The following is a 24,292-nucleotide window of genomic DNA, read 5'->3' as shown; positions in this document are numbered from 1 at the left end:
CATATTTGGTCTCTGGTGGCTTTGTGGAGGAACATTCAACATTCAGGGAAGCCAGAGAAATGATCTTTCCTCCCCGGGGTTCCTCTGACTGGCTTTGATCTCTGTGTGCAGCCTGAGGCTGTTATTGACAGGCTGGCAATTGATGCAGTGACACCAAAACATCCATGTGCTGTGGCAGATAAGGGCATGAGCAGTGTCTGCTGCCGATTTGGGCTTGCTCAGTGCCCAGGGCAGGTGGCATGGGCAGCAGCACTGGCTCTCAGCACCACAGTGTGGGTGCCCTGGGTGCTAAAGCAGCATTTATTGCCATTTAAAGCAGCAGAAATGCCACACTCCTGGCAATTTGGGAATCAGCATGGACTGTGTTTGGCTTTAAGGGGCAATTCCACAGTACAGCCTGGAAATAAATATGTATTTTATCCAGTTACAGTACATCTGTGTCAGATATTGAGTGTGGGATACATGAATGGTAACATGTCCAGGTTTTGCTCTGAAGATTTGTTATGGACTGAAGTGCAGCAGGAATATCAGTGCTCACCTTGTGGAGTAAAGCTTTTCCCCTCCCACCTGCTCCACTGCAGCACAGCACGTTCTTATCTCACTGTTTAAATAACTTTATGGTCTGTATTGAAACTTGTGCTCTTCATTTACCACAGGGCAGTGACTCTGTAGTTAATGAGAAACCCGGCAGGCAGGTGCATTTCCAGGGACCAGCTGCATTTCAAAACAAACCTGCAGCTCTCACTCTGAGGTCTTTATTGACTGTGGGAGAGGAAGCCTCTGGGGCTGTCACTGCAGTGACACAGCTCATGTGGGGATGGAGAGGTGTGTCAGGGATCTGAGCTCACCTTTAGCCAGGTGAGGACTTTGCTGCTGTCCTTAGTGGGATTTGTGGTTGAAAAACGCTGCAGGATTTTAAGGCTGGTGTTCCTGTGAAAGACAATAAGTGATTCTAGTTTTACAGGATGGGTAGAGGGGTTTGGGTTTTGTGTCTCAAAGCTGCACTGACAGACAATTAAAGGAATCAGTGTGTCGCAGACATCTTTTCATAAAAAACCCTTTCCTTAGGATTTTTCCTCCTGAGAAGCTGAGAGGCCTCAGGAACAAAATGTAAACATTGATTATCTGCTGCTGTGGAATGCAACAGGTGGATATGTGATTGGCCCATCTTGGATGTTTATAATTCATGGCCAATTAATGCCCAGCTGGCTCGGAGAGAGAGTCTGAGACAGCTGCCTTTGTTATCATTCCTTTCTATTCTATTCTTAGGATTTCATCAGAAGGCTAGCTTTTTTCTATTCTTTTAGTATAGTTTTAATGTAATATATATCATAAAATAATAAATCAAGCCTTCTGTAACATAGAGTCAGATCTCAGTCTCTTCCCTCATCCAAAAACCCCTGTGAACACCGTCACATCAGTGCAGGGGTTCATTATTGCAGCCAGGAGAAGAAGAGCTGGAGCTGACTGACTCTGGTTGTGATGTTTTGCTGCAGTGACAGTCCTGGGGCACATGGAGTAGTTTGGGAGGGTCAGGCCCTAGCACAGATCATCTGGGTTTCTTCCCCAAACTGCTGTGCTCTGAGTTTCTCCTTCATTCACACAAAGTTCTGTGCCCCATTCCCCAAGCTCACTGTGGTGCCATAGATTTGGGACATGGGAATGCTGACTGGAACTGTTGCTGCTGCACATTTTTTCCCCTACACACTCCTCAGTGCCAGGGGTGGTGGGGCTGCCTGCCTGCACACCTTGGAGCCCTGCTGGGGCTGTTCAGGTGGGGTTTTTGGGGTGCATCCTCTGGTTTAGCACTTCCTGGGGCTGGGGGGTAGAGCCTGCTGTGATGCTGGGTGTTTGCTTTTGGGTGTTTTGCCAAATTGGGTCAGATCTGTGTCAGCTCTCTGGGCTGTTAGAGGGAAGGAGGTCACACATGGGCCTGCTGAAGGTTTCCTGTGCTCAGGGGCTTCCCAGCCCTCATCCTGTCAGCTGTGTGCCACTGCAGCCTCGTGCTGAGCTTCAGGAGGGGCTGCTTCCTCCAGGCAGGCCAGTCTGCTCTCCAGGGCTTGCTTGTCACAGACATCTTTTATGGCAAATCCTTTCCTTAGGATTTTTCCTCCTGAGAAGCTGAAAGGCCTCAGGAACAAAATGTAAACAATGACTATCTGCTGCTGTGGAATGCAACAGGTGCATCTGTGATTGGTCTCATGAGGTTGTTTCTAATTAATGGCCAATCACCATGAGCTGGCTCGGACCCTCTGGTCAGTCACAAGATTTTATTATCATTCCTTTCTATTCCTTGCTAGCCTTCTGATGAAATCCTTTCTTCTATTCTCTTAGTAGACTTTTAATATATCATTTTCTTTTCATATAATATATATCATAAAATAATAAATCAGCCTTCTGAAACATTGGGTCAAGATTCTCATCTCTTCCCTCGTCCTGGGATCCCTGTGAACACCACCACATTGTTGGTGTTGCCTGTTTCATTTCCTCTTACTCTCTAAGATATTTTCTATTGTAGATACTATAAGAGATTTTAAATACCTAAATTAAATTACTGCAGCAAAACCAATTGCTGTAATAATTTCTTCTGCTCCTGGAATTTTGCTGTGCAAGGGATGCAGAAATGTTCCCACTTGCAGGCCAGAAGCAGTTGATTTGTTGATGCACAAACATTATATCTGTGTGTGCTGTCAGGATGCTGTCAGCAATTGCCTTCCAGCCACAAGCTTTCCAGCTCTCACATATTTTCCTAAGAGCCCTGAATACCCCAGAGCCCCCCAAGGCTGGGGGCTGCCCCTGGGAGCCAAAGCCCTGTCTGGGGCAGCAGCAGCCTGCTCAGCCCTCCTGCCAAAGCCACCGAGGGCCCTGCCAGGGCTGGGGAGCAGGGTTGCACAAGTGTTGGAGGAAATGCAGCCTCGGGTTAAGCAATAGGTCAGGAGCTTTGGCTGGGGAAGGTTTCTGTGGCTCCTGCCGTGCTGCAGTTGCTGTGGGGAGGTGCAGGTGCTCCATGGAGGTGCAGAGCTGGGGGCTGCAGCTAATCCTGCTCGGTGTCACCCTCCTCCTCCTGCTCCCTGTGGGCTGCCTGGGGATTTCCAGCCCCAGGATTGCCATGGAGAGCTGAATGGAGGCTGCAGCAGGAGCAGGACCTGGTCACTGTCTGGTGTTCCTGTGGTCCCAGCATGGAGGTGATTCCTGCAGAACTGGGTGTCACAGTGTTCACAGGGGTCTCAGGATGAGGGAAGAGATGAGGATCTGACTCCATGTTTCAGAAGGCTTGATTTATTATTTTATTATATATATATTATATTAAAACTATACTAAAAGAATAGAAGAAAGGATTTCCTCAGAAGGCCAGCTAAGAATAGAAAAAGAATGATAACAAAGGTTTGTGGCTCAGACTCTTTGTCCAAGCCAGCTGACTGTGATTGGCCATTAATTACAAACATCCAACATGGGCCAATCACAGATGCACCTGTTGCATTCCACAGCAGCAGATAATCAATGTTTACATTTTGTTCCTGAGGCCTCCCAGCTTCTCAGGAGGAAAAATCCTACGGAAAGGATTTTCCATAAAAGATGTCTGCAACAAGTGGGGGGCCAGCTTGGGGCTCCCGTGGCACCTGCCAGGACCTGGTTTTCTGTGCCATTTCTGAGCAGCACGGGGCAGTCCCTGTGTGCAGGGTGAGTCAGGCTGCTGCTGTTGGCGTTGCATCAGTTCCCTGCGTGTGGGAGCTGCACGGGCACGTTGGGAGCACAGATCCCTGCCTGTCCTGCTGCTGCTGGAGCCCAGCCCCTGCTCTGCTCCAGCCACAGCTCATCCTGACCCCCTCCCAAAGAGCCTGCAGGAGCTGTCCTGTAGGGGGACGCAGTATGGGTAAATGAAGCTGGTATAGAATGCAATCTTATCCCCTAAAGAGTTGCAGCTGAACCAGTTACTAAAGATTAGGAGCAGGCCTGATCTTAACAGGCCACAGCTGTAGCCAATAAGAACAGTGGTGTAAAAGAGTGGATTGGTGGGATCTGGAGTCAGATGGCTGCTGCAAGGACCAGGAACAGTCAGTGCTTAGAGGAGCTGCCTGAAAGAAACATCGAGGAGATGTGAGACTCAGGTGATATGGAATCCTTGCACTATAATGATAACAGAACTCTTGATCTATAAGAGAACAGTGTCCCAACCCTGCTGGGGAAAGACCAAGCACACGCAAACAATGGAGAGCAGCTGCCTGTATTGAGCAGGGGGAGCCTGGGGCAGGGTGCAGCCCCTCAGCCCTGCAGGCTCCTGGGCCAGGTGTTGTGGCCAGCACAGAGCCCTCAGCCATGCCTGGGGAGCTGGCTGTCCTTGGCTGCTGTCTCAAGGAGCCAGCCCAGGGTTGTGACATGCACAGGAGCAGCTGGAGAGGATGGATCTGCCCTATCAGGAAGCCAGTGGGTAAGTTCTGCAATCCCTCACCCCAGCGCAAGGTGACTGAAGCTGCTGCTGACCAGACTCTTGTTCCTGGAACCCCAAAAGCAGCAGAGCAGGAGGATACAGCAGAGCAGGAGGATGCTCCTCAGTGGGCTTCACCCAGGCACAGTCAGCCCAGGGCAGGAAGGGCTGTGCCGTGTCCAGGGCCAGTGGCTTGTCCTGAGCTGCCTCCAGCCGGCTCCTGCTCCTGGGGAATGGCTGCAGCTCTGCTGGATGGGGCCAGGCCCAGCCAGCACCAAGGGATGGATGGAGGCACATACAGGGGTGCAGCTGGGACTGCAGCAGCCTGGGCAGGGAGGGATGTGTGGATCCTGCCTGGTTTGCTGAGTCCTGCTCACACCTTCACTCACATTTTCTGCCTGTCATGCTGGATGGAGCCACGTGATTGCTGAGGTGCCTCCATCCATGGGCGACCTGGAAAAGAGCAAAGGAGAGAGGGGACAGCAGTGGGAGCCCCCAGCCAGGCTCCTGCTGGGAACAGAACTGAGAACCGCCCTCCCTGGGCTGCCCAGTGCCACCCAGTGCCCAGGCGTGTCACAGACATCTTTTATGAAAAATCCTTTCCTTAGGATTTTTCCTCCTGAGAAGCTGGGAGGCCTCAGGAACAAAATGTAAACATTGATTATCTGCTGCTGTGGAATGCAACAGGTGGATCTGGGATTGGCCCATGTTGGATGTTTGTAATTAATGGTCAATCACAGTCAGCTGGTTTGGACTCTGTCTGAGACAGAAGCTTTTGTTATTCATTCTTTCTTTTTTTTCTGTTATTAGCTAGCCTTCTGATGAAGTCCTTTCTTCTATTCTTTTAGTATAGTTTTAATATAATATATATCATAAATATTCTGAAACATGGAGTCAGATCCTCATCTCTTCCCTCATCCTCAGACCCCTGTGAACACTGTCACACAGGTGGCAGCTGGGGGATCACCCACACTGCCCATAGCAGAGCTCAGCACATTGCCCCCTCCCCACCACTGCCTCCCCGAGCCCCTCCACCATTCCCATTCCCTCCACCATCCCCATTCCCTACCTTCTGGGCTCTCTCCCTCACTCCCACTGGCACTTGGGTCCTCTGCTTCCCCCAGCAGTTCGGGGCTGTCCCTGCTGTTCCAGGGCAGCTCCTGCAGCTGGAGCAGGGTGTGAGGGTCCGGGGCGTCACAGGGGATGTGGGGGCTCGCACCCCCTATTCCCCCCAGCACTCACCCGCTGGCGCAGGCTCTGCTGTTCCCGCAGCAGCTCCAGGAACCTGGAGCTCCACAGCAGCTTCTCAGCCCCCAGCTCGGTGCACAGGAATCGGACATCGGCCTCCAGCGCCTCCAGCCTGGCCAGCACGGCCTCGCTGCCCTGGCCACGCCACTGCCCTGGCAGCACAGCTCAGCTCGGCTCCTGCCACCCCGCGGGGCACTGCCAGCCCCAGGGGCACCCCGGGCCAGGCACCCACCTGTCTGCGCAGGCTGCCACGCAGAATCCGAGTCCGCATCCTCCTCCTCCTCGCTCCCCTCCAGTCTCAGCTGCAGGGCTGTGCCGAGCTGGAAGCCAACACGGACAGTGGGCATGGGCAGGTGCATGGGCACCAGAGCCCCCCGGTGCCACCCAGCAGGCGCTGTCACCGGGCCCGGCTGTCCCGGGGCTCTCCCAGCCGGGCTTTACCTCCTCGGTCACCTGGAAGGCGCCATCCCAGCAGCTCTTGTAGCACATCAGCAGCACCTGGGCAAGAGGACGGCTCACACCTGCCCTGAGCGGTGTCCCTGCATCCACAGCGCTCTCGCTGGGCACAACCGCACCCGCCCAGCGCCTTGAGCCGCGCAGCCCCAAGGAACGGGGGTGCCGCTCCCGCACGGGGTGCTGCGGTGAGGCAGCTGCAACACCACAGCAGCAGTGCAGCGATTGCATCCTGACCCCAGCTGCAACACCCACAGCAGCAGCAGTGCAGGGATTGCACCCCGCCTGCAACTGCAACACCCGCCAGCCCCCCAGAGCAGCAGCGGTGCAGGTATTGCACCCCGCGTCCAGCCCCCAGTGCAACACCCACAGCAGCAGCGCAGGTACTGCATCCCCCCTCCAGCCCCCCATAGCAGCAGCGGTGCAGGGATCGCACCCCAGCACGCCCCATTTGGAGCCGGCCGAGGTTCGGGGAGCCCCCCGGGGAAGGGTCCGTGCGGTACCGACCCAGGCCAGGCTCCAGAGCCGCCGCAGCCCCCGCAGCGCCGTCCCGCAGAGCTCCAGGAGCCAGCGGCCCCCGGCGCGCAGCAGCCGCGTCCAGCAGGGCCCGGCCGGGGCTCGGTGCCGGCCCATGGTGGGCACCTGTGGGCCGGACATGGACCTGATCAGGCCCAGCCATGGCTCGGTGCCGGACACGGGGCTCAGCCTCGGCCGGGGCTGCCCAGCAGCGATACCGAGGGTGGTCAGGCTCTGTCCCGGCTGGCCGTGATCAGCACAGCGAGAGGGGAGCGGACACGCGGGACCCCCGCCGCAATCCCCACTCCCTCCCCGTTCCCTTCCCGCTGCCCCCTTACCCAGCCGTGCACCGCGCCCCTCCTGCCCCTCGGCCCCCAGATGAACTCCTCCTGCCTAATCCTCTTGGTGACGAGGCTGGGCAGGGATTAGCTCTTCCCTAACGCTCCACCTTTAGGGTCCATAAGGACAGGGGTTGCTCTTCTGCGCTTTCCTTTGCTCAGGATTCATCTTTCACAAGCAAAGGACTCAGGACGTATTTCTAAGCACTACTTTTAGCTTTAATTAGCTTTCAGGTAAAGGCTGTGCAGCTCTCTCTGACTCCTGTGCCCATCCTGGGGATCTTTAGTCACTCAGGCTCTTTAGGAAGTAAAACAGAAGCGTTCAGAAGTCAAATGGGAGTTTTAGGCACAACTGCTGGAGTCAGGACCCAGCGGGGAACAGCTGATCCTTTGACTGAATCGGGTGTGTGCCATTTCTCTTTCTGCCCCATCAATGTGCAGAACAGGCTGTGCCTCCTTCGGTGACAAACACAGCCAGGGCAGGAATGCCTGCACTTCACGTTGTCCCTGCAGCACCCAAATGTGTCACAGGGAATGCAGAGCTGGCCCTGCCTGCACAAAGGCTCTGAGCTGCACCAGTGCTTTGCTGCTTCTTCAAAATGTTCCACCCAAAAAAGTCTGACAGCTTTCCTCGAGGGCAGAGGTGCAGCAGAGACTTCAGCCTCTGAAATCCAGGTGCTCCAGCCATCCCTGCTCAGAGCAGCAGCAGAACTGTTTTCATACCGAGGCCAGGGAACCAAAACCATCAGCTGGGAATTCTTTTTTCCAGAACTAAGTAGGAGCAAGGCCTTGTAGTTTATGCTGTTTCCTAGATCTTCCACCCCCCTGTACTTAAACTGTAGCTTAAAACACACAAGTAGGCCAGCTTTGCAGCTTGGCCTTTAAGCTGCTCTATCCTGATCCCCCTGAGGAGGAGCAGCCACCAGTCCCAGCTCCCTGCAGGATAAGCCAGCTCCCTCCAGGAACAAACACAGAGCTGCCTTGATCCCCAGATCAGACACAGCCCAAAGCAGAATTCTGCTCCCTCACAATCCCAGACCCAAAACCTAGGGGAGCAAAGGGGCAGCAGAACATCTGAACCCTCAGATGTTCCACAGTCTGCACACTCTGGGGACTCAGTGACATCCCTGTCCCATGCAGGGGTTACACAAACACATCCCAGCACTGATAAAGCAATTCCCCACAGCTCAGTTCAACAGCAGCAATAAGATTCTGGCGTGGTTGCTGCGAGAAGCATCCAGCCATGATTCCTGTCCCTCTCCAGGGACAATCCAGCTGCCTCATCCTGATCTGTCAGCAATATTCCCTCACCAGCACAACCATGGACATTCCAGTCATGCCTTGCAGCAGGATCAGCCAAGCTGGAGATCAGAGCCTGGCACTCCCTGCAGAATTTAGGAACAGCTGCCCCAGGAGAGAAAGCACCAAGAGAACACCCAGGGACAAGGAACAGCTCCAGTGCCAAAGGGGAAGAATCCCAGCAAGTCCCCATAGAGCAGGTGGACACTAAAAAGCAGCAGGAGTCAAAGTCTGGACTGAATAAACCATGAGAAGAGACAAACATGGAACTTTTATTGTTTATGTACAAATGACAGAGGTTTGTATTTAAAAGAGAACCCACCCAAAGTCAGCGACAGTGAAGAGCTGGCTCTGAGCTCTGGCCCTTCCTGCACCTAATGCACTGAGGAATATTGGGAGATGGTGTTTAAAATGAAAGAGAAAAGGGTTAAACTGCCTTCTTCTCTGCTTGAGTAAGAATCAAAAGCTGCTCCACAAAATGAAGAACCTTCCACTACACGGACTAAACAAAGAAACCCAAAGTCAACTTGTAACTGTACACTTCAGCTTTAAAAAAGGCACAACAAAACCAACAAAATAAAACAAAACCAAAAGAAACCAAACCTGCAAAGCTAAATATCAGCAACAAAAGTTATTTAAGTCTCACAACATGGATGGGACACACTGAATCCTAGCCCAGTTCCAGTGGAAAAGGAAATGCCTCTGTGTGGGTCTGCAGGTGACAGGGGGCAGCAGTGTCAGCCTTTCCAGCAAGATCCCGACCAAGGTGGAAGCACAGAACAGTCAGGAACTCAGAACTACTACAACTACTGCACCACCTTTGTCCTCCTGCAACTCAGGTGATTTTAAAATGATGCAAAGTACATGGTCCAGGATTTCCTCCCCCCATCCAAGTCCCTTAGAATGAGTCACTCCTGCTGCAGCTGCCATCCTGCTTCAGGGCTTCTCAGTGGGGAGTCACAGACCTAAATCCCAGGAGCATCAGCACTGATGGCTCTAGTAGTCCTGCAGAGAAAGGACAGCACATGCACATTAACACCTTCCCACGTCCATTCTGCTTTTGGAGCTGGGGGTCTCAGTCCTCTCTCATCTCACACACCACTAGCTGCAGGCAGAACAGATCTTTCTCTTGTAGCTAAACATTGAAAAGCAGGACCCTTCCAACCTTGAGTATCAACTCAAACCAGATGCTTTTGATGCTCCAGATCATGACAAGAGGATGCAAAGCAGCTTTTTCCATGAGAAGCACACAGGAGTTATCTGTGACCTGGGCTCAGCTGCTGCCACAGCCAGGGGACAATGCTGACCTCACACTGCGACTCCTCAACCATGACAATAAGAACTCAAATGACAGCAGCAGCAGCAGCAGCAGGAGGGTTTTTAAAGCTTGCGAGTCAGCCAGCCCTTCCAGTGAGCAATGAAAACACAGACAGAGCACGGATACTTACGGCTCTTGGCTTTTTGTTTAACTTGAGATCAATCCTGTGGTTGGAAAGACAAGAGAAACGTCCATGTCAATACCTGACCCAACACCAGAGTTACTGCACAGGGCACAGCTAGACAGAGACTATGGTTAATCCATCACTCCCAGCTGGCTGAGCCAGGGGCTGTGCCCAGGGTTACTGGGCACCAGAGCAGCACAGGAGAGCCGAGTTATTATTTGCCAAAAAGCAGATTCCATCCACTCCCAGACAGAGTTAATCAAGGGGCACAATCAATCACAGGGCACTTAGGCAGTGAACAAGGGGAACTAGGCATGCTTTATGTTAATTTAATCTGCCAGAGGTGTAACTATGCCACAGGTAATTAGCCAGACACAGCGTGAGAGTTATTTACTTGGATAGAGAGAGGAGTTAGGATGACAGGGATTATATGAGCCAAAATTACTGAGTTAAGTACTTTTTTCCAAAAGGAAATATCCAAGTCTATACTTATCTCCTTAAGCAGCAAAGCCAAAAGAATCAGTTTTTATACTAAGTTTTAAAGTTAAAAAGTTTTATCTATTCAAATATGAAACAGAAAGGTAAAGAAGAGTGAAGTTAATTTATAATTTGCTGAAGTTATTAAATAAAATGTTACCTCCATCACGCTTTTCTGTTTTTAAAAAATACTTCCCAGCCTAACCTAATATACATACCTACAATTAAACAGATAAACTAGGGGTTAGCGAGGTCTCAAAAGGCACATCGTGTCTACACACTAACAACACAGCACGAGTACTAATTCAAGTCAAACTTACTCAAAGTCATAATCAAACATGCCAGACGGGCTGAGGGGCAGCATTTGAAAGGAAGAAAGCAATAGAAATTAATATACTAATGAATTAAATCAATTAATTGATTAGCCACCCTAGCGAGTTTGCTAAAAAAAATAAAATGAAATAAATAATAAAGCCAGTGTTCAAACACCATCAAGTTCTTCAGATATCTTAACCAGACTGGACACAAAAAGCTCTCTGGCTTGGCAATGCAGAGTCCCCCTCCCCACTGGATTTTGGGAACAAGAGGTGTTAGCAGAGAGCTGGGTTTGGTCACACAGGGGATTTCAGGAGCTGAAGGAAGGGCAGCTGCCAGACCCAGGGCAGGACAGGAACCCAGGAGGGCTTGGGAAACCAAAGTGAGGGGTCAGGAAGCTGGGGAGGGGGCTGGGCTGCCAGGGCAAGGCAAAGCTGCTTCAGGCAGAGGTGACACAGAACTTGGTGCCCAGCCTGCACTGGGCTGCTCCTCCCACACCCCAACAAGGCTGCTGTCCCCAGCTGGGTTACCCAGGGACATTGGGCCAGAGCTGTGCACTTTGGGGACTGTCCCACCCCCCAGACAAGTGGCCTCCAGACACAGCTGTGCCCACAGCTGGCAGGACTGATCAGGGAATCCCATTCCAGCACTGCACTAAGAGCAAACAGCACTGGGTTTGCTCAAACCCAGCCAAGCACACAGAAAATCTCCAGCCTGGCCTTGCTGTGGTGTGGCAGGGAGCAGAGGGACAGCACAGCCCCTGCAGCCACACCTGAGGCCCTGGGTGCACCTGAAGCCAAAGGTCCCACAGGGGGAGGCAGCGAGGCTCCTGCAGGGCCCTTCCCCAGCACCTCCCAGAACGGGGCAGCACAAGCCAGAGTCGTGCTGGCAAGAGGAAAAGCTTCTGAATAAAGAGAAAAGCCAACATTTCTTTTATTTTTCTCTTTTGACCCCTCAGGGGACAGACCCACAGGTCTGGCTGGAGCACCTGTGGGGTTGTAGGGCCTGGAATGCCCTCGCTGCATGTTGTTGCTGGGGGGTTTTTAACCTAAACATATTCGAGAATTGTTTGGTCTTGTCTGCCAAAATTTAGGGGATACTCAGTAACAGCAATCACAATTTGAACAGAGCTTTTATTACAGACAAATTTAATGATCTTTTTATGTTTTTTAATTCTCTATCTGGCCCTGCTAAGCATTACAAACAGTCAGTTCCTGCCTTGCTGAGCCCCTCGGAGTGTCTGAAGGGGCCTGGGAACACAGAAGCTGCCACAGGTGAGCAGGGCAGGGCTGCTCTGTCCAGCCAAAGCTGCACAGGGGGATGTGAAGGAACCCAGAGCCACACAACCTGTTGGGAGACAGCTTCCCTCCAGCTCCTGTCCCTAAAGTCCAGGTCAAGGACCAGAGCAAAGAGATTTGTGTCAGTTCCAGCACCTGCCCTGCACCCCACCATGTTGTTGGCCATGGTTTGTGCAGGGAGAATATTTTATAATTTGTTTGAAATGGCAGTTTCCTTAAGCTGTACTTCAGTTTTACAGGTTGTTTCTCTGGACTTGTTCACGGATGTGGTTTCCTTGTGTTATTCCTGAACTTCTTCCAAATATCTACAGGCAAAAAAAGAGATTTGAACTTCTTTGGATTCCCAGTTCATGGGGAACCAAAGGGACATCCAGTCCTTTTGGATATTTGCCCAATTCAGGCTGCTGCAGGAAGGAAATTCTGACCTAAGAATTAAAGACATGCTAATGACTCAACACTTAATGAAGGCAAAAAAGGAGTTAAGCATTTTTCAAGCATTGTACCTACCTCATGTCCCCACCCCACCTGTCCCCAGCCCCCCTTGTAAATTTTACCACTTTAAACCCTTTCTCTAATTGCATGGCAGATCCCTTAAAGAGGAGAGCCAGGCAGAGCCAACAGCTCAGAGCCAGCACAGACTGGCTCTGAGAAAGCTTTTAAAACTAGAAAGTTTTAAAAGCTCCATTACTTCTATGAAATCCTTAAGCCCCAGCTTCAGCAACCTTCCAGACAGCTCTGCAGGGTCTCCTCTCCAGGGTTTTCCTCCCTCAGGACCTGACTCAGGCACTGTCACAGCCAGAGCCTGGCTGAGGGCACAGGGACCAGCTCACTGCCCTCATTATGCCTCAGGGGCAGAGCTGGACAGGTAAATCCAACCAGAAAAGAGGTCAAGGAATCTGTTCCACGTGAATTTCAGGTCAGTTTAATAACAAACACTCTGAGGTGAAGGTGACACAGCAACTCCTCTATGCCAGCACTGAGACTCGGTTGGGATGTGAGAGCTAGAAGGGGCTGGAGTGGAAATCCAGACACAGGGAGTGTCCAAAACCCCAAAAACATTCCTATTTGCATTCCACTCTCCCTCAAAGCAAGCACTAACATTCCTGTCCTCCTGGGCTCTGCAGAAACCAAGCAGCAATCTCAGGAGGTCAGGACCTGCTGGAAGGAACAAGCTTTATCCTGCAGAGATGGGAGAGCTGGAGAAGCTGCCCAGCTGTGCCACAGCAGGAGTGAGCACCCTGTGCTGCTTATTTAACCTCCTCAGCACTCTCCCCTCCTCTTCCAAAAGCAGGAAAACCCCCAAAAAACTAACCCCAGCTGCCTGTTGGTTATTCCAACATGTTCCCCTCAGGCGATAAATTCAATCCAGCCCCAGCCAACTGTCCAGGTGTGGTGAGCAGGCTGCTGGTCCCACTGACCTGTGTCTGTTTTTGTTCTTTCTCTTTTTGTGGCTGCTGTGGTGGCTCCCAGAGGAAGTGGAGGAAGCAGCTTTCTGAGGCTTCACACCCTGCACGGAGCCATCCAGCTCTTCAGCATCCTCCTGGTTGGGCTCATTCTCCTGGTTGTGGAAGTCTGGAGAAGTGTCACTCTCTGTGCCACTGCCCGGCTCCCCTAGAGCAGGACAAAGCCAGGTGAGCACCAGGGTGAGCTCCTGGCACAGCCCTGAGGGGGGGAAACAGCCCCAGAACAGCAGCAGAGGCACCTGAGCAGCACCAGGTGAATCACAGAGCCTCTGCAGGATGGACACGAGGCTGCTCCCCAGCACTGAGGAACCACATCTGATTTGGTGCTGGTCACAAAAAGGTTTCTCAGTGTCCTGGAGGTGAGTGGTCCCTCCCCAGGCCTCCTGTGACTGACACATTTACAGATGCAGGGCTTCAGCTCCTCCAGCCTCTTCCTCCACAGAGCACCAAAGCAAATTCAATCCTTTTCACACACAACACAGCCCTCTGAGCCTGGAAGGAACTTGGGAAGCCAGGAGCAGCCTGAGGGCAGCAGACAGAGGGGCTGGGCAGGGGAGCCAGACCCCAGACAGGGCAGAATGGTGGGGAGAGTGTAATTCTTCTCAAATTCAGAGCAAAATGACAAAGGGACTTACGCTTCTCAATGAGCTGGTCCTGCACTCCAGCTAATGCACTGACAGCCTGCAAAACAAACAGGATGTCAAGGCAAGCAGGGATTCACTTCCCAGGGCTCAAAGCACAGAGCCCAGGTCACACAGACACATCCCTCTGAAGTGCCCGATGTGGCACCGGGGCTCTGGGGCAGAGACAAAGCCAGGGGACAGCAGTGACACCACGGACGGGCACCCTCCCACCCCTTAACACTCTGGAAGAGGCTGCAGGGTGGGATAGGGATGCTTAGGGCAGGGAGTCAGGGCAGGTATGGGATTTCAAATGGGGAAGTCATTCTGCAGGTGATCCCAGCAGGACTGAGGTACTAAGGGACAGGATGGGATGGGATGGGATGGGATGGGATGGGATGGGATGGGATGGGATGGGATGGGATGGGATGGGATGGGAATAAAACAGGAACAGCAATAGGGACAAGGAGAGGGATGGGGATAAAATAGGAACACAAATGGGAACAAGGAAAGGGATGGGATGGGGATAAAACAGGAACAGGACTGGGGACAAGGAAAGGGATGGGAATGCAGACAGGGATGAGGACAGAGATGAGGAGAGGGGTGGCCACAGGGACGGTGATGGGGTCAGGGCTCACCCCAGCACTCACCGCTGCTGAGGTGACCGAGGACTTGCTGAAGAGCCTCTCGGCCTCCTTGAACTTGCGGTTCCTGCGGTCGTTTTTGCTGTTGGAGTTCCTGAAACAGAGACAGGCGCGATGGCGGGGCTGGGCGGGCGGAGGGGCCCGGGCGGGCGGGCAGCGCCTCCTCCGCCCCTCACTCACTTCTGGTTGGTGAGATAGCGATCCCAGCCGCGGATGATGTTGCCGTACATCTGCGTGTCCTCCAGGTAGCTGCCCTCGAAGGCGTAGATCTGCCGCTCCAGGTTTGCCAGCGTCTCCTGCCGGGAAACACCGCCGCGCATGGAGCAGGCCGGGCCGCGCCGCTGCGGCCCCGCCGCTCCCCCGGCCGCTCCGCCGCCACCCGCACCGCACCGAGCCCTTCCCCGGTGCTCACCGCCAGCTCCTGCTTGCGTTTCACCAGCTCGGCGAGCTCCCGGCGGGTGTCGGGGATCTGAGGGGGCCCGCCGGCCTTGGCGTGCAGCGCGGCCATGGCGGCGCGGCCTGCGCGGGAGGGGCGGGGCGGTGCCGGCAGCCGCCGCCAGGGGCGCTGCAGAGGCGGGAGGGGCGGGGCGACAACCTCACCCTCATTACACCCTGCACTCCTAATTAATTATCCCGACTATCCTGGGAGGATGAATGGGGCTCAACCAAACACGAATCCGAAAAATCCTAGCTTTTTCTTCCATCTCTCACCTAGGCTGAATAGCAATCATTATCATCTACAACCCTAAATTTACCCTCCTCAGCTTCTACCTGGCTATTCCCTCAGCAGCCCTGGGAGGATAAATGGGGCTCAACCAAACACAAATCCGAAAAATCCTACCTTTTTCTTCCATCTCCCACCTCATTATCATCTACAACCCTAAACTTACCCTCCTCAACCTTCTACCTATACACTATAATAACTGCAACCGTTTTCCTCATCCTAAATGCAATCAAAAGTCCTAAAGCTTTGTGCCCTAATAACTGCATGGACCAAAATTCCGTCACTAAATCAATACCCTGGGGTAGCTTGGTCCATTGAGGGTGCTGGTGAGGCGGGAGGGATGGGGTGATAACCTCACCCTCATTAAACCCTACACTCCTAATTAATTATCCTGATTATCCTCTCAGCAGCCCTTGGAGGATGAGTGGGACTCAACCAAACACAAATCCGAAAAATCCTAGCTTTTTCTTCCATCTCCCACCTCATGATCATCTACAACCCTAAACTTCCCCTCCTCAACCTTCTACCTATACGCTATAATAACTGCAACCATTTTCCTCACCCTAAATGCAATCAAAGTCCTAAAGCTTTCTGCCCTAATAACTGCATGGACCAAAATTCCATCACTAAACGCAATACTCCCAAGGGTTGGAGAGTTCTGTGGTTCTGCTGCTAAAAATTCTGCTAAAAATTCAGAATTTCCCCGAGTCTGTGGTCTTTAGGGTCACTCTGAAAGGAAGGGGGGGTTTGTCTTTACAAACAACCTGTGGGTCTGCTAGTAGATAAAACCAGCACTGAGAGGTGAAAGAAATAATGGGAATGATTCTACTGATTGATAAATGGAATGAGAGGGATTTACACATCTACTGTAGGTCTGCTGATAAATAAAATTGGATACTGAGGGATGAAGGAAACAATGGGAAGGATTCCACTGATTGATAAATGGAATGAGAGGGATTTGTCTTTACAGACAAACTGTAGGTCTGCTGATAAATAAAACTGGATACTGAGAGATGAAGGAAACAATGGGCAAAACCATAGATTCCATAGGACTTCCACTGATTGGCACAAGGAAAATAAAAAGGGGGGTATAAATTAGAAGGGGGTCTCTAATAGGTGTTCTAGGAAGTTTGTACCTCTCAAGTACCTCAGTCAGTGGGGAAGAGAGGGAAATGCAGCTGGGAAACTGGGATAAAAAGGAGGCTGTGTCCTCTAACAACTTGAGAGACCCCATGGGAAATGCCCCATGGCCTCTCCCTTTATTAGGATGAAGTTCCAGGACTCCTCTGTCTCCTGTTTGGACACAAACCTCAGGTGTTAGTGGATTAATTTTCCTGACACCTCCAACCCAAACCCTTCTGTGATCCTATTAAACTGAGTCACTCTGATCCTCTGCAGTGACACTGGGGGCCAGTTTGCCCTTTTGCAGTACAGCAATTCTGTCACCTCCCATTCGTGTGAGAACCCTGTCAGGGCACACAGAATGATCCACCCTGGGGTGAGAAAGGGGAGCAATACAAACCTCCTGTGCTCACAGCTTCTCCAGGATACAAATTGTGCAGTTTTGAACTTATTTGGTTTCTTTACTACAGAAACAACTACTGAAACTTCAAGTCTTCTGAGGAAAAAAGAAAAAAGGACGCTAGAAAAATATTACAACTGAAAGCAATCAAGGCTAAATTTACAAATTGTTTATTTAAAAACCCTTGGAGTAGATATAAAGGAGCTCCTCCTGCTCAAACCCCATCCTACCCATCTGAAACCCCAGAGCAATGCCCCATATTTACACTATCCATGTGTACAACAAGCACCTTTGTGTACAGTCTGTACACAGCAGGGACAAAGAGGTGAGACCACAAACACCCAGGTGAGTCAGTGAAGTGTGGGACACACACATTGAACATAAAGCAACGTTGGAGAGACACCAAAAACTCTGCAACTCCCAGTGAGTGGGACTGGTGCTTCTCTCCCTAAACACTGACTTCTTCACTGTTAAACAAAGGACTTGGGTACCCAAGTTTTTATAAAAAGAGAACTTAAATAGTGCAAACTGGTTAAAACATGTCACCCTATCAAAGGTGTTTCTTCCTGACACAAACAAACCCTGGGGTGGGGTCAGGAAAAAGGGTTCTAGCTTACAACCCAGACACTCCACATCCAGGGCAGCTTCAGCATCATGTGTGGGAACAGGGAACTTGGGTCACAGTCTCATCACCTGAAATTCCAAGAACTGTTTAACTTCTGTTTCACATTCTCTTGTGATTTCCAGACGGAATTCCAGTGAAATGCCCGTCCCTCAGTCACCAATGAGACAAATTAAATACTAAAAACATACAAATACATGAGAATCTTTGCCACATTTCTGCCATTTTAGCAGTGATCCAGGTAAATTCTCCTGTCAGAACTCTCAACAGGCAGAGGAATTTGGCAAACTACTGAACAGGACGTGCATCAGGTACTCTCTAACTAACCTTTCAGTCTGTAGCATTTTCAAAGGGCTACAACAAAACAAGTCATAAAAATAATTTTCCAGATGCTGTCTGTGTTTGACATGGTTTGCTGGAAGAGTCTGGCAACATCTGTGGAGGGTTTCCAGCACCAAGAGTTTTCACATCCAGGTGCTCTTCGGCTTCTTGGGAGAAAAATAAAATAAAAAATAAAGCTGTATTTCCTGATATGCAAAACTATCAAACACAAATAACGAGCAAAGCTCCTCAAAACAAACTATGGGAACAGACCAGCAACAGAGAAAGGACTTTAAGGCAACAAGAGGCATCAGTGCTGCAATGCTCCACGTTCACATCCCAGTCCTGTTCAACCACAAGGAGTTTCCCTCCTCTGCCTCTCCCCAGCTTCTCCCTCCTCCGTTAACTGTCAGACTCCTCCTCCTTCTCCTCATCCTCATCATCGTCCTTGGTGTTGGCCTCAGATTTGTCAGAGGACTCGTGGAGCAGCACGTACTCCCTGCTGCTGAAGCCGAACTTGAGCACGTCCTTCTCCTTGAGTTCGTAGTAGCGCTGGGGCTCGATGCGCTGGTTGTTGAGGAAGGTGCCGTTCCCCGAGCCCAGGTCGATGATGTAGGGCCTCACCCTGCGGCCCACGGTGCCATCAGCCCGGGTGTACTCCACCAGCCTGCAACAAAACCACTGCTCAGCCACCTGAGACACTGCAAACGTGTTCACAAAGCAGCAGGGGCAGAAATTGTGCTCTGCGGGGTGGTGGGAAGATGGCTTATACCGAAGGGTCTTGTAACTTTTTGACCTAAACTGTAAAAACGTGAACTAAACTCACTTACCTATGTAAGAAAACAAAACAAAAAGAACCCTGCGTTGTGAAAAACAATTTAAAAACCTTAAATTCCTTCCAAATTCCTCCCACTCCCCAAGCTCCAACTGGTACTGGAAGACGGCTTATAACTAAGAGCCTTGTAACTTGTTAACCTATACTTACAAACACCAACTAAACTCACTTTTCTTACTTGTGTAGGAAAAAAACCCAACTGAATTATTAAAACCAATTCAAAAATATCATCCTAAATTCCTTCAAAGCCCCTCCCACTCCTGAGCTCTCACCAGAACTGGAAGACTGCTTATAACTAAGAGTCTTGAAACGCTTTAATCTATACTTAAAAACATGAACTAAACTCAGATTTCTTATTTACGTAAAGAAAAAAACCAAACAACTGCATTATCAAAACCAATTCAAAATTCTTAAATTCCTTCCAAACTCCTCCCACTCCCTCGAGCTCTCACTGGTACTTGAGGATAGCTTATAACTAAGAGCCTTGTAACATTTTAACCTATACTGTAAAACCATGAACTAAACACACTTTTCTTACTTATGTAGAAAAAAATAACCAACTGAATTATCAAAACCAATTCAAAAATCTCATCTTAAATTCCTTCAAAACTCCTCTCAGTCCCGAAGCTGCCTGAGCTCCCACTGGTACTGGAAGACAGCTTACAACTAAGAGTCATGTAACTTTTTAACTGTAAAACCATGAACTAAACTCACTTTTCTTAATTATGTAGAAAAAACCACAAACAACTGCATTATCAAAAACAATTAAAAACCCTTAAATTTGTTCCAAGCTGCTCCCACTCCTGAGCCTCACTGGTACTGGAAGACAGCGTGCTGCTTGGAGCAGGAGGAGTGGTCAATGGAGATGGGTTTTATTAATTAATAGATCTTTAAAAAGCCTTATAACTGAGTGCCTAGTAACCTTTTAACCTATACCATAAAAACATGAACTAAAGTCACTTTCCTAAAAAAAAAACCAAACTGCATTATCAAAACCAATTCAAAAATAATCTTAAATTCCTTCCAAACTCCTCCCACTCCCTGAGCTCTCACGGGTACTGGAAGACAGCTTATAACTAAGTATAACTTGCAACTTTTTAACCTATACTGTAAAACCATGAACTAAAGGCACTTTTCTTACTTGTGTAAAAAAAAAAAAAACAAAACCAAAAACCAAACTGCATTATCAAAACCAATTCAAAAATCATCTTAAATTCCTTCCAAGCTCCTCCCATCCCCAAGCTCTCACCGGTACTGGAAGACGGCTTACAACTAAGTATAACTTGCAACTTTTTAACCTATACTGTAAAAATGTGAACTAAACTCTCTTACCTATGTAAAAAAAAAAACCCCAAAACCAACTGCATTATAAAAACCAATTAAAAAATCTGATCTTAAATTCCTTCCAAGCTCCTCCCCCCGCCGAGCCTCACCGGTACTGGAAGACAGCGTGCTGCTTGGAGCAGGAGGGGTGGTCGATGGGGATGGGTTTTATTAATCAATAAACCTTTAAAAAGCCTTATAACTGAGTGCCTAGTAACCTTTTAACCTATACTGCAAAAACATGAACTAAAGTCAGCTTTCTTTCTTATGTAAATAAAACCCCCAAAAAACTGCATTATCAAAAATCTCATCAAAGCTCCTCCCAGTCCCTGAGCTCTCACCGGTACTGGAAGACAGCTTATAACTAAGAGTCTTTTAACTTTTTAACCTATACTTACAAACACGAACGAAACTCACTTTTCTTTCTTATGTAAAAAAAAAAAAAAAAACCAAAAAATGGCATTACCAAAACCAATTCAAACCCCTTAAATTCCTTCCAAGCTCCTCCCATCCCCAAGCTCTCACTGGTACTGGAAGACAGCTTACAACTAAGTATAACTTGCAACTTTTTAACCTATACTGTAAAAATGTGAACTAAACTCTCTTACCTATGTAAAAAAAAAAACCCAAAACCAACTGCATTATAAAAACCAATTAAAAAATCTGATCTTAAATTCCTTCCAAGCTCCTCCCCCCGCCGAGCCTCACCGGTACTGGAAGACGGCGTGCTGCTTGGAGCAGGAGGGGTGGTCGATGGGGATGGGTGTTATTAATCAATAAATCTTTAAAAAGCCTTATAACTGAGTGCCTAGTAACCTTTTAACCTATACCATAAAAACATGAACTAAAGTCAGCTTTCTTTCTTATGTAAATAAAACCCCCAAAAAACTGCATTATCAAAAATCTCATCAAAGCTCCTCCCAGTCCCTGAGCTCTCACCGGTACTGGAAGACAGCTTATAACTAAGAGTCTTTTAACTTTTTAACCTATACTTACAAACACGAACGAAACTCACTTTTCTTTCTTATGTAAAAAAAAAAAAACAAACCAAAAAATGGCATTACCAAAACCAATTCAAACCCCTTAAATTCCTTCCAAGCTCCTCCCATCCCCAAGCTCTCACTGGTACTGGAAGACAGCTTACAACTAAGTATAACTTGCAACTTTTTAACCTATACTGTAAAAATGTGAACTAAACTCTCTTACCTATGTAAAAAAAAAAACCCAAAACCAACTGCATTATAAAAACCAATTAAAAAATCTGATCTTAAATTCCTTCCAAGCTCCTCCCCCCGCCGAGCCTCACCGGTACTGGAAGACGGCGTGCTGCTTGGAGCAGGAGGGGTGGTCGATGGGGATGGGTGTTATTAATCAATAAATCTTTAAAAAGCCTTATAACTGAGTGCCTAGTAACCTTTTAACCTACACAGTAAAAATGTGAACTAAACTCTCTTACCTATGTAAAAAACCAACTGCACTATCAAAACCAATTCAAACCCCTGAAATTCCTCCCAAACCCTCCTGCCGAGCCTCACCGGTACTGGAAGACGGCGTGCTGCTTGGAGCAGGAGGGGTGGTCGATGGGGATGTCGGCGATGCGGCGGTGCCGGCCCAGCAGGTAGGCGCTCTGCCTGTGGATGTACATCACGGGCAGGAACTCGTCGTTCTTGAAGGGATACAGGCGCCAGCGCGTCTTGGGGATGCGCGCCTCGGGCGGCTCGCTGTACTTGATCACCACGCCCCGGAAGGTGTTGCTGTCCTCCAGCAGCGCCCCCGACAGCTCGAAGCTCGGTTTCTCCTTGTTGGCGGCGGGTTTTTCTTTCTGCTTGCTGTCTGACTGCCAGGGCTCAGCGTCGGGCTCGCCCTGCCGGTGCTCTCGCCTCCTCTCGTTGTGCAGCTCCCTCTCCGCCTGCTGCTCCCGCAGGTTCTGTGCGTCCCGCTCGTGGCTGCGAGCTCCAGGGTTCTTCTTCCTGTCTGAGTGCTCCTTGTGCCTGTCCCTGTCCCCGCTCCTGTCGCGGTCCCGCCGCTGCTCCTGCTCTGCTGGGTGCCTCTGCTTCCTCTCCTCCTTCACCCTGCCACAGTGATCCTCCCGCTCCTGCAGGGACAGCCAGAGTCAAACAGCAGCTCAGCCACTCAGCCTTTTGGAAAATCAGCAGCTTATAGCTAAGTAGAACTTGTAACTTTTTAACCTATGCTGGAAAAATAGGAACTAAACTCATTTACCTATGCAAAAACCCCCCAAAAACTAAACTGCATTATCAAAACCCTTAAATTCCCTCCAAACCTTGCCCACTCGCTGAGCTCTCACTGGTACTTGAGGACAGCTTTTAACTAAGAGCCTTATAACTTTTTAACCTATACTTACAAACACAAACTAAACTCACTTTTCTTACTTATGTAAAAAAACCAACTGCATTATCAAAACCAATTCAAAAATAATTTTCAAATCCTTCCAAACTCCTGCCAGTCCCTGAGCTCTCACTAGTACTTGAGGATAGCTTATAACTAAGAGCCTTGTAACTTTTTAACCTGTACTGTAAAAACATGAACTAAACGGTCTTACCTATGTATAAAAAAACCAAAAAACAAACTACATTATCAAAATCAATTAAAAACCCTTAAATTTCTTCCAAACTCCTCCCAGTCCCAAACTCTCACTGGTACTGGAAGACAGTCTTGTAACTTTTTAACCTATACTTACAAACACAAACTAAACTCACTTTCCTTACTTATGTAAAAAAACCAACTGCATTATCAAAACCAATTAAAAAATCATTTTAAATTCCTTCCAAACTCCTGCCAGTCCCCAAGCTCTCACTGGTACTGGAAGATGGCTTATAACTAAGAGCCTTGTAACTTTTTAATCTAAACTGTAAAAACATGAACTAGATGTTCTTATCTATGTAAAAAAAAACAAAAAAAAAACAAAAAAAAAACAACCCAAACAAACAACAAACTGCATTGTCAAAACCAATTAAAAACCCTTAAATTCCTTCCAAACTCCTCCCAGTCCCAAACTCTCACTGGTACTGGAAGACAGCTTATAACTACGAGTCTTGTAACTTTTTAACCTATACTTACAAACACAAATTAAACTCACTTTTCTTACTTATGTAAAAAACCCAACTGCATTATCAAAAACTAATTCAAAAATCATCTTAAATTCCTTCCAAGCTCCTGCCAGTCCCCGAGTTCTCACTGGTACTGAAAGATGACTTATAACTTGAAACTTTTTAACCTAAACTGTAAAAACCTGAACTAAACTCATTTACCTATGTAAGACAACAAAAAAAAACCTCTGCATTATCAAAACCAATTGAGAAATCATCTTCAATTCCTACAAAACCCCTCCCACTGCTGAGTCTCACTGGTACTGGAAGATGGCTTATAACAAAAGAGCCCTGTAACTTTTTAACCTGTAAAAACACCAACTTGTAAAAACATAAACTAAGAGTCTTGTAACTTTTTAACCTGTAAAAACATGAACTTTTAAACTGTAAAAACACGAACTGAACAGCAGCTCATCTACCTCGGCCTTTTAGAAAATCCCAATCCCACACACTGGGATACTGGGATGTCCCTCCCTCTGATTTGAGGCGCATCTGTGGTTGTGCACACACGGGAAATAAATGAGGGTGCAGTGCTGAACCCACCATTGGTGACCCTGCAAATGGCACTGACGCAGACACACAGGGAGTATTTACACAGGATGCAGAAAGGGTTTTGCCATCTTGCTGGGGTGCAGCTCTGACACCACCTGGAACAGATTTCCCTGCCAAACCACTTGGCTTCCCGCAATTTGCATGGAATAAAGCGCCACAAACAGGCAGCGCAGCCTGCTCTGGGGAAAGGATGCAGCTCCCTGGGCTGCGGCACCGGCAGGGCTCTGAGAGGAGCTCCAGGCACGGGTGGCACAGCTGAGCCGGGCAGCGGGAGCTCCTGACTCGCCAGACACGGCACACCGGGCAGGGCCCTGTCTGAACCGACCTTCTGTGCCCGCCAGGCCGAGTCCCGGGAACCGGGCCCCGCTGCACCGACAGCCCCGCTCACCTGCTTCACCCTCACGGCGCCGTGGTGCGGGCTGTGGCTGCGGCTCCTCCTGCCTCGCGGCGAGCGGCTCCTCCTCCCGGACCTGCTCCTCCGCCGGGGCGACCTGCGGAACAACGGGAGGGGTTGAGCGGCGGGGCCGGGCCGAGCGTGGCGGGGCCGAGCGGCTGGGCCTCCTCACCTGCTGCCCGCGCGCGGCCCTGCCGGGCCCCGCCGCTCCTCGCTCGGGCTGCGCCGGGGGCTGCGCCGCTCGGCCTTCACCGCCACCTCCCGCCGCCGCCGCCGCTCTCTCCGCCGCTCCTCCGCCGCGGCCTCCATGGCGCCCGTCCCGACGGAAGTGCCGCCACTTCCGCCCCGCC

At 49.8% G+C, this 24,292-nt stretch overlaps 2 protein-coding genes across 8 annotated transcripts; both read right to left on the bottom strand.

Moving 5' to 3' along the window:
* Positions 1–8,532: 8,532 nt before the first annotated feature.
* Positions 8,533–15,084, bottom strand: MEAF6 (MYST/Esa1 associated factor 6). 4 transcript variants are annotated; one of them, XR_009275680.1, is made up of 8 exons: positions 14,952–15,084; positions 14,720–14,835; positions 14,546–14,633; positions 13,911–13,956; positions 13,231–13,423; positions 10,360–10,417; positions 9,729–9,762; positions 8,533–9,285 (listed from the first exon to the last, which is right to left on the bottom strand). XR_009275680.1 is itself a non-coding variant. In XM_058819717.1 (8 exons), exons 1-8 carry the CDS (start codon positions 15,045–15,047, stop codon positions 9,277–9,279), a joined length of 612 nt encoding a protein of 203 aa, XP_058675700.1. In that variant the 5' UTR covers positions 15,048–15,084; the 3' UTR covers positions 8,533–9,276. The 4 variants fall into 4 exon arrangements, 3 of the variants coding, with proteins under 3 accessions (XP_058675700.1, XP_058675701.1, XP_058675702.1); XM_058819717.1 differs by lacking the exon at positions 10,360–10,417 and adding an exon at positions 10,520–10,549; XM_058819718.1 differs by lacking the exon at positions 10,360–10,417.
* A 1,889-nt stretch (positions 15,085–16,973) lies between these two features.
* On the bottom strand, positions 16,974–24,256 carry SNIP1 (Smad nuclear interacting protein 1). Of its 4 annotated transcripts, none has more exons than XR_009275683.1 (5): positions 24,115–24,256; positions 23,937–24,039; positions 21,422–21,981; positions 18,002–18,395; positions 16,974–17,895 (listed from the first exon to the last, which is right to left on the bottom strand). XR_009275683.1 is itself a non-coding variant. In XM_058819761.1 (5 exons), the coding sequence occupies exons 1-5, from the start codon at positions 24,249–24,251 to the stop codon at positions 17,754–17,756; spliced, it is 1,113 nt and encodes a 370-aa protein (XP_058675744.1). In that variant the 5' UTR covers positions 24,252–24,256; the 3' UTR covers positions 16,974–17,753. The 4 variants fall into 4 exon arrangements, 3 of the variants coding, with proteins under 3 accessions (XP_058675744.1, XP_058675745.1, XP_058675746.1); XM_058819761.1 differs by having other exon boundaries at positions 18,225–18,395; XM_058819762.1 differs by having other exon boundaries at positions 16,974–18,395.
* Between the last annotated feature and the right edge of the window lie 36 nt (positions 24,257–24,292).

This window comes from Ammospiza caudacuta, chromosome 25 (genome assembly GCF_027887145.1).
Source record: "Ammospiza caudacuta isolate bAmmCau1 chromosome 25, bAmmCau1.pri, whole genome shotgun sequence".
In the NCBI taxonomy this organism is placed as follows: domain Eukaryota; kingdom Metazoa; phylum Chordata; class Aves; order Passeriformes; family Passerellidae; genus Ammospiza; species Ammospiza caudacuta.
The sequence above is the reverse complement of the archived record's forward strand: the minus strand, read 5'-3'. Positions and strand labels throughout refer to the sequence as shown.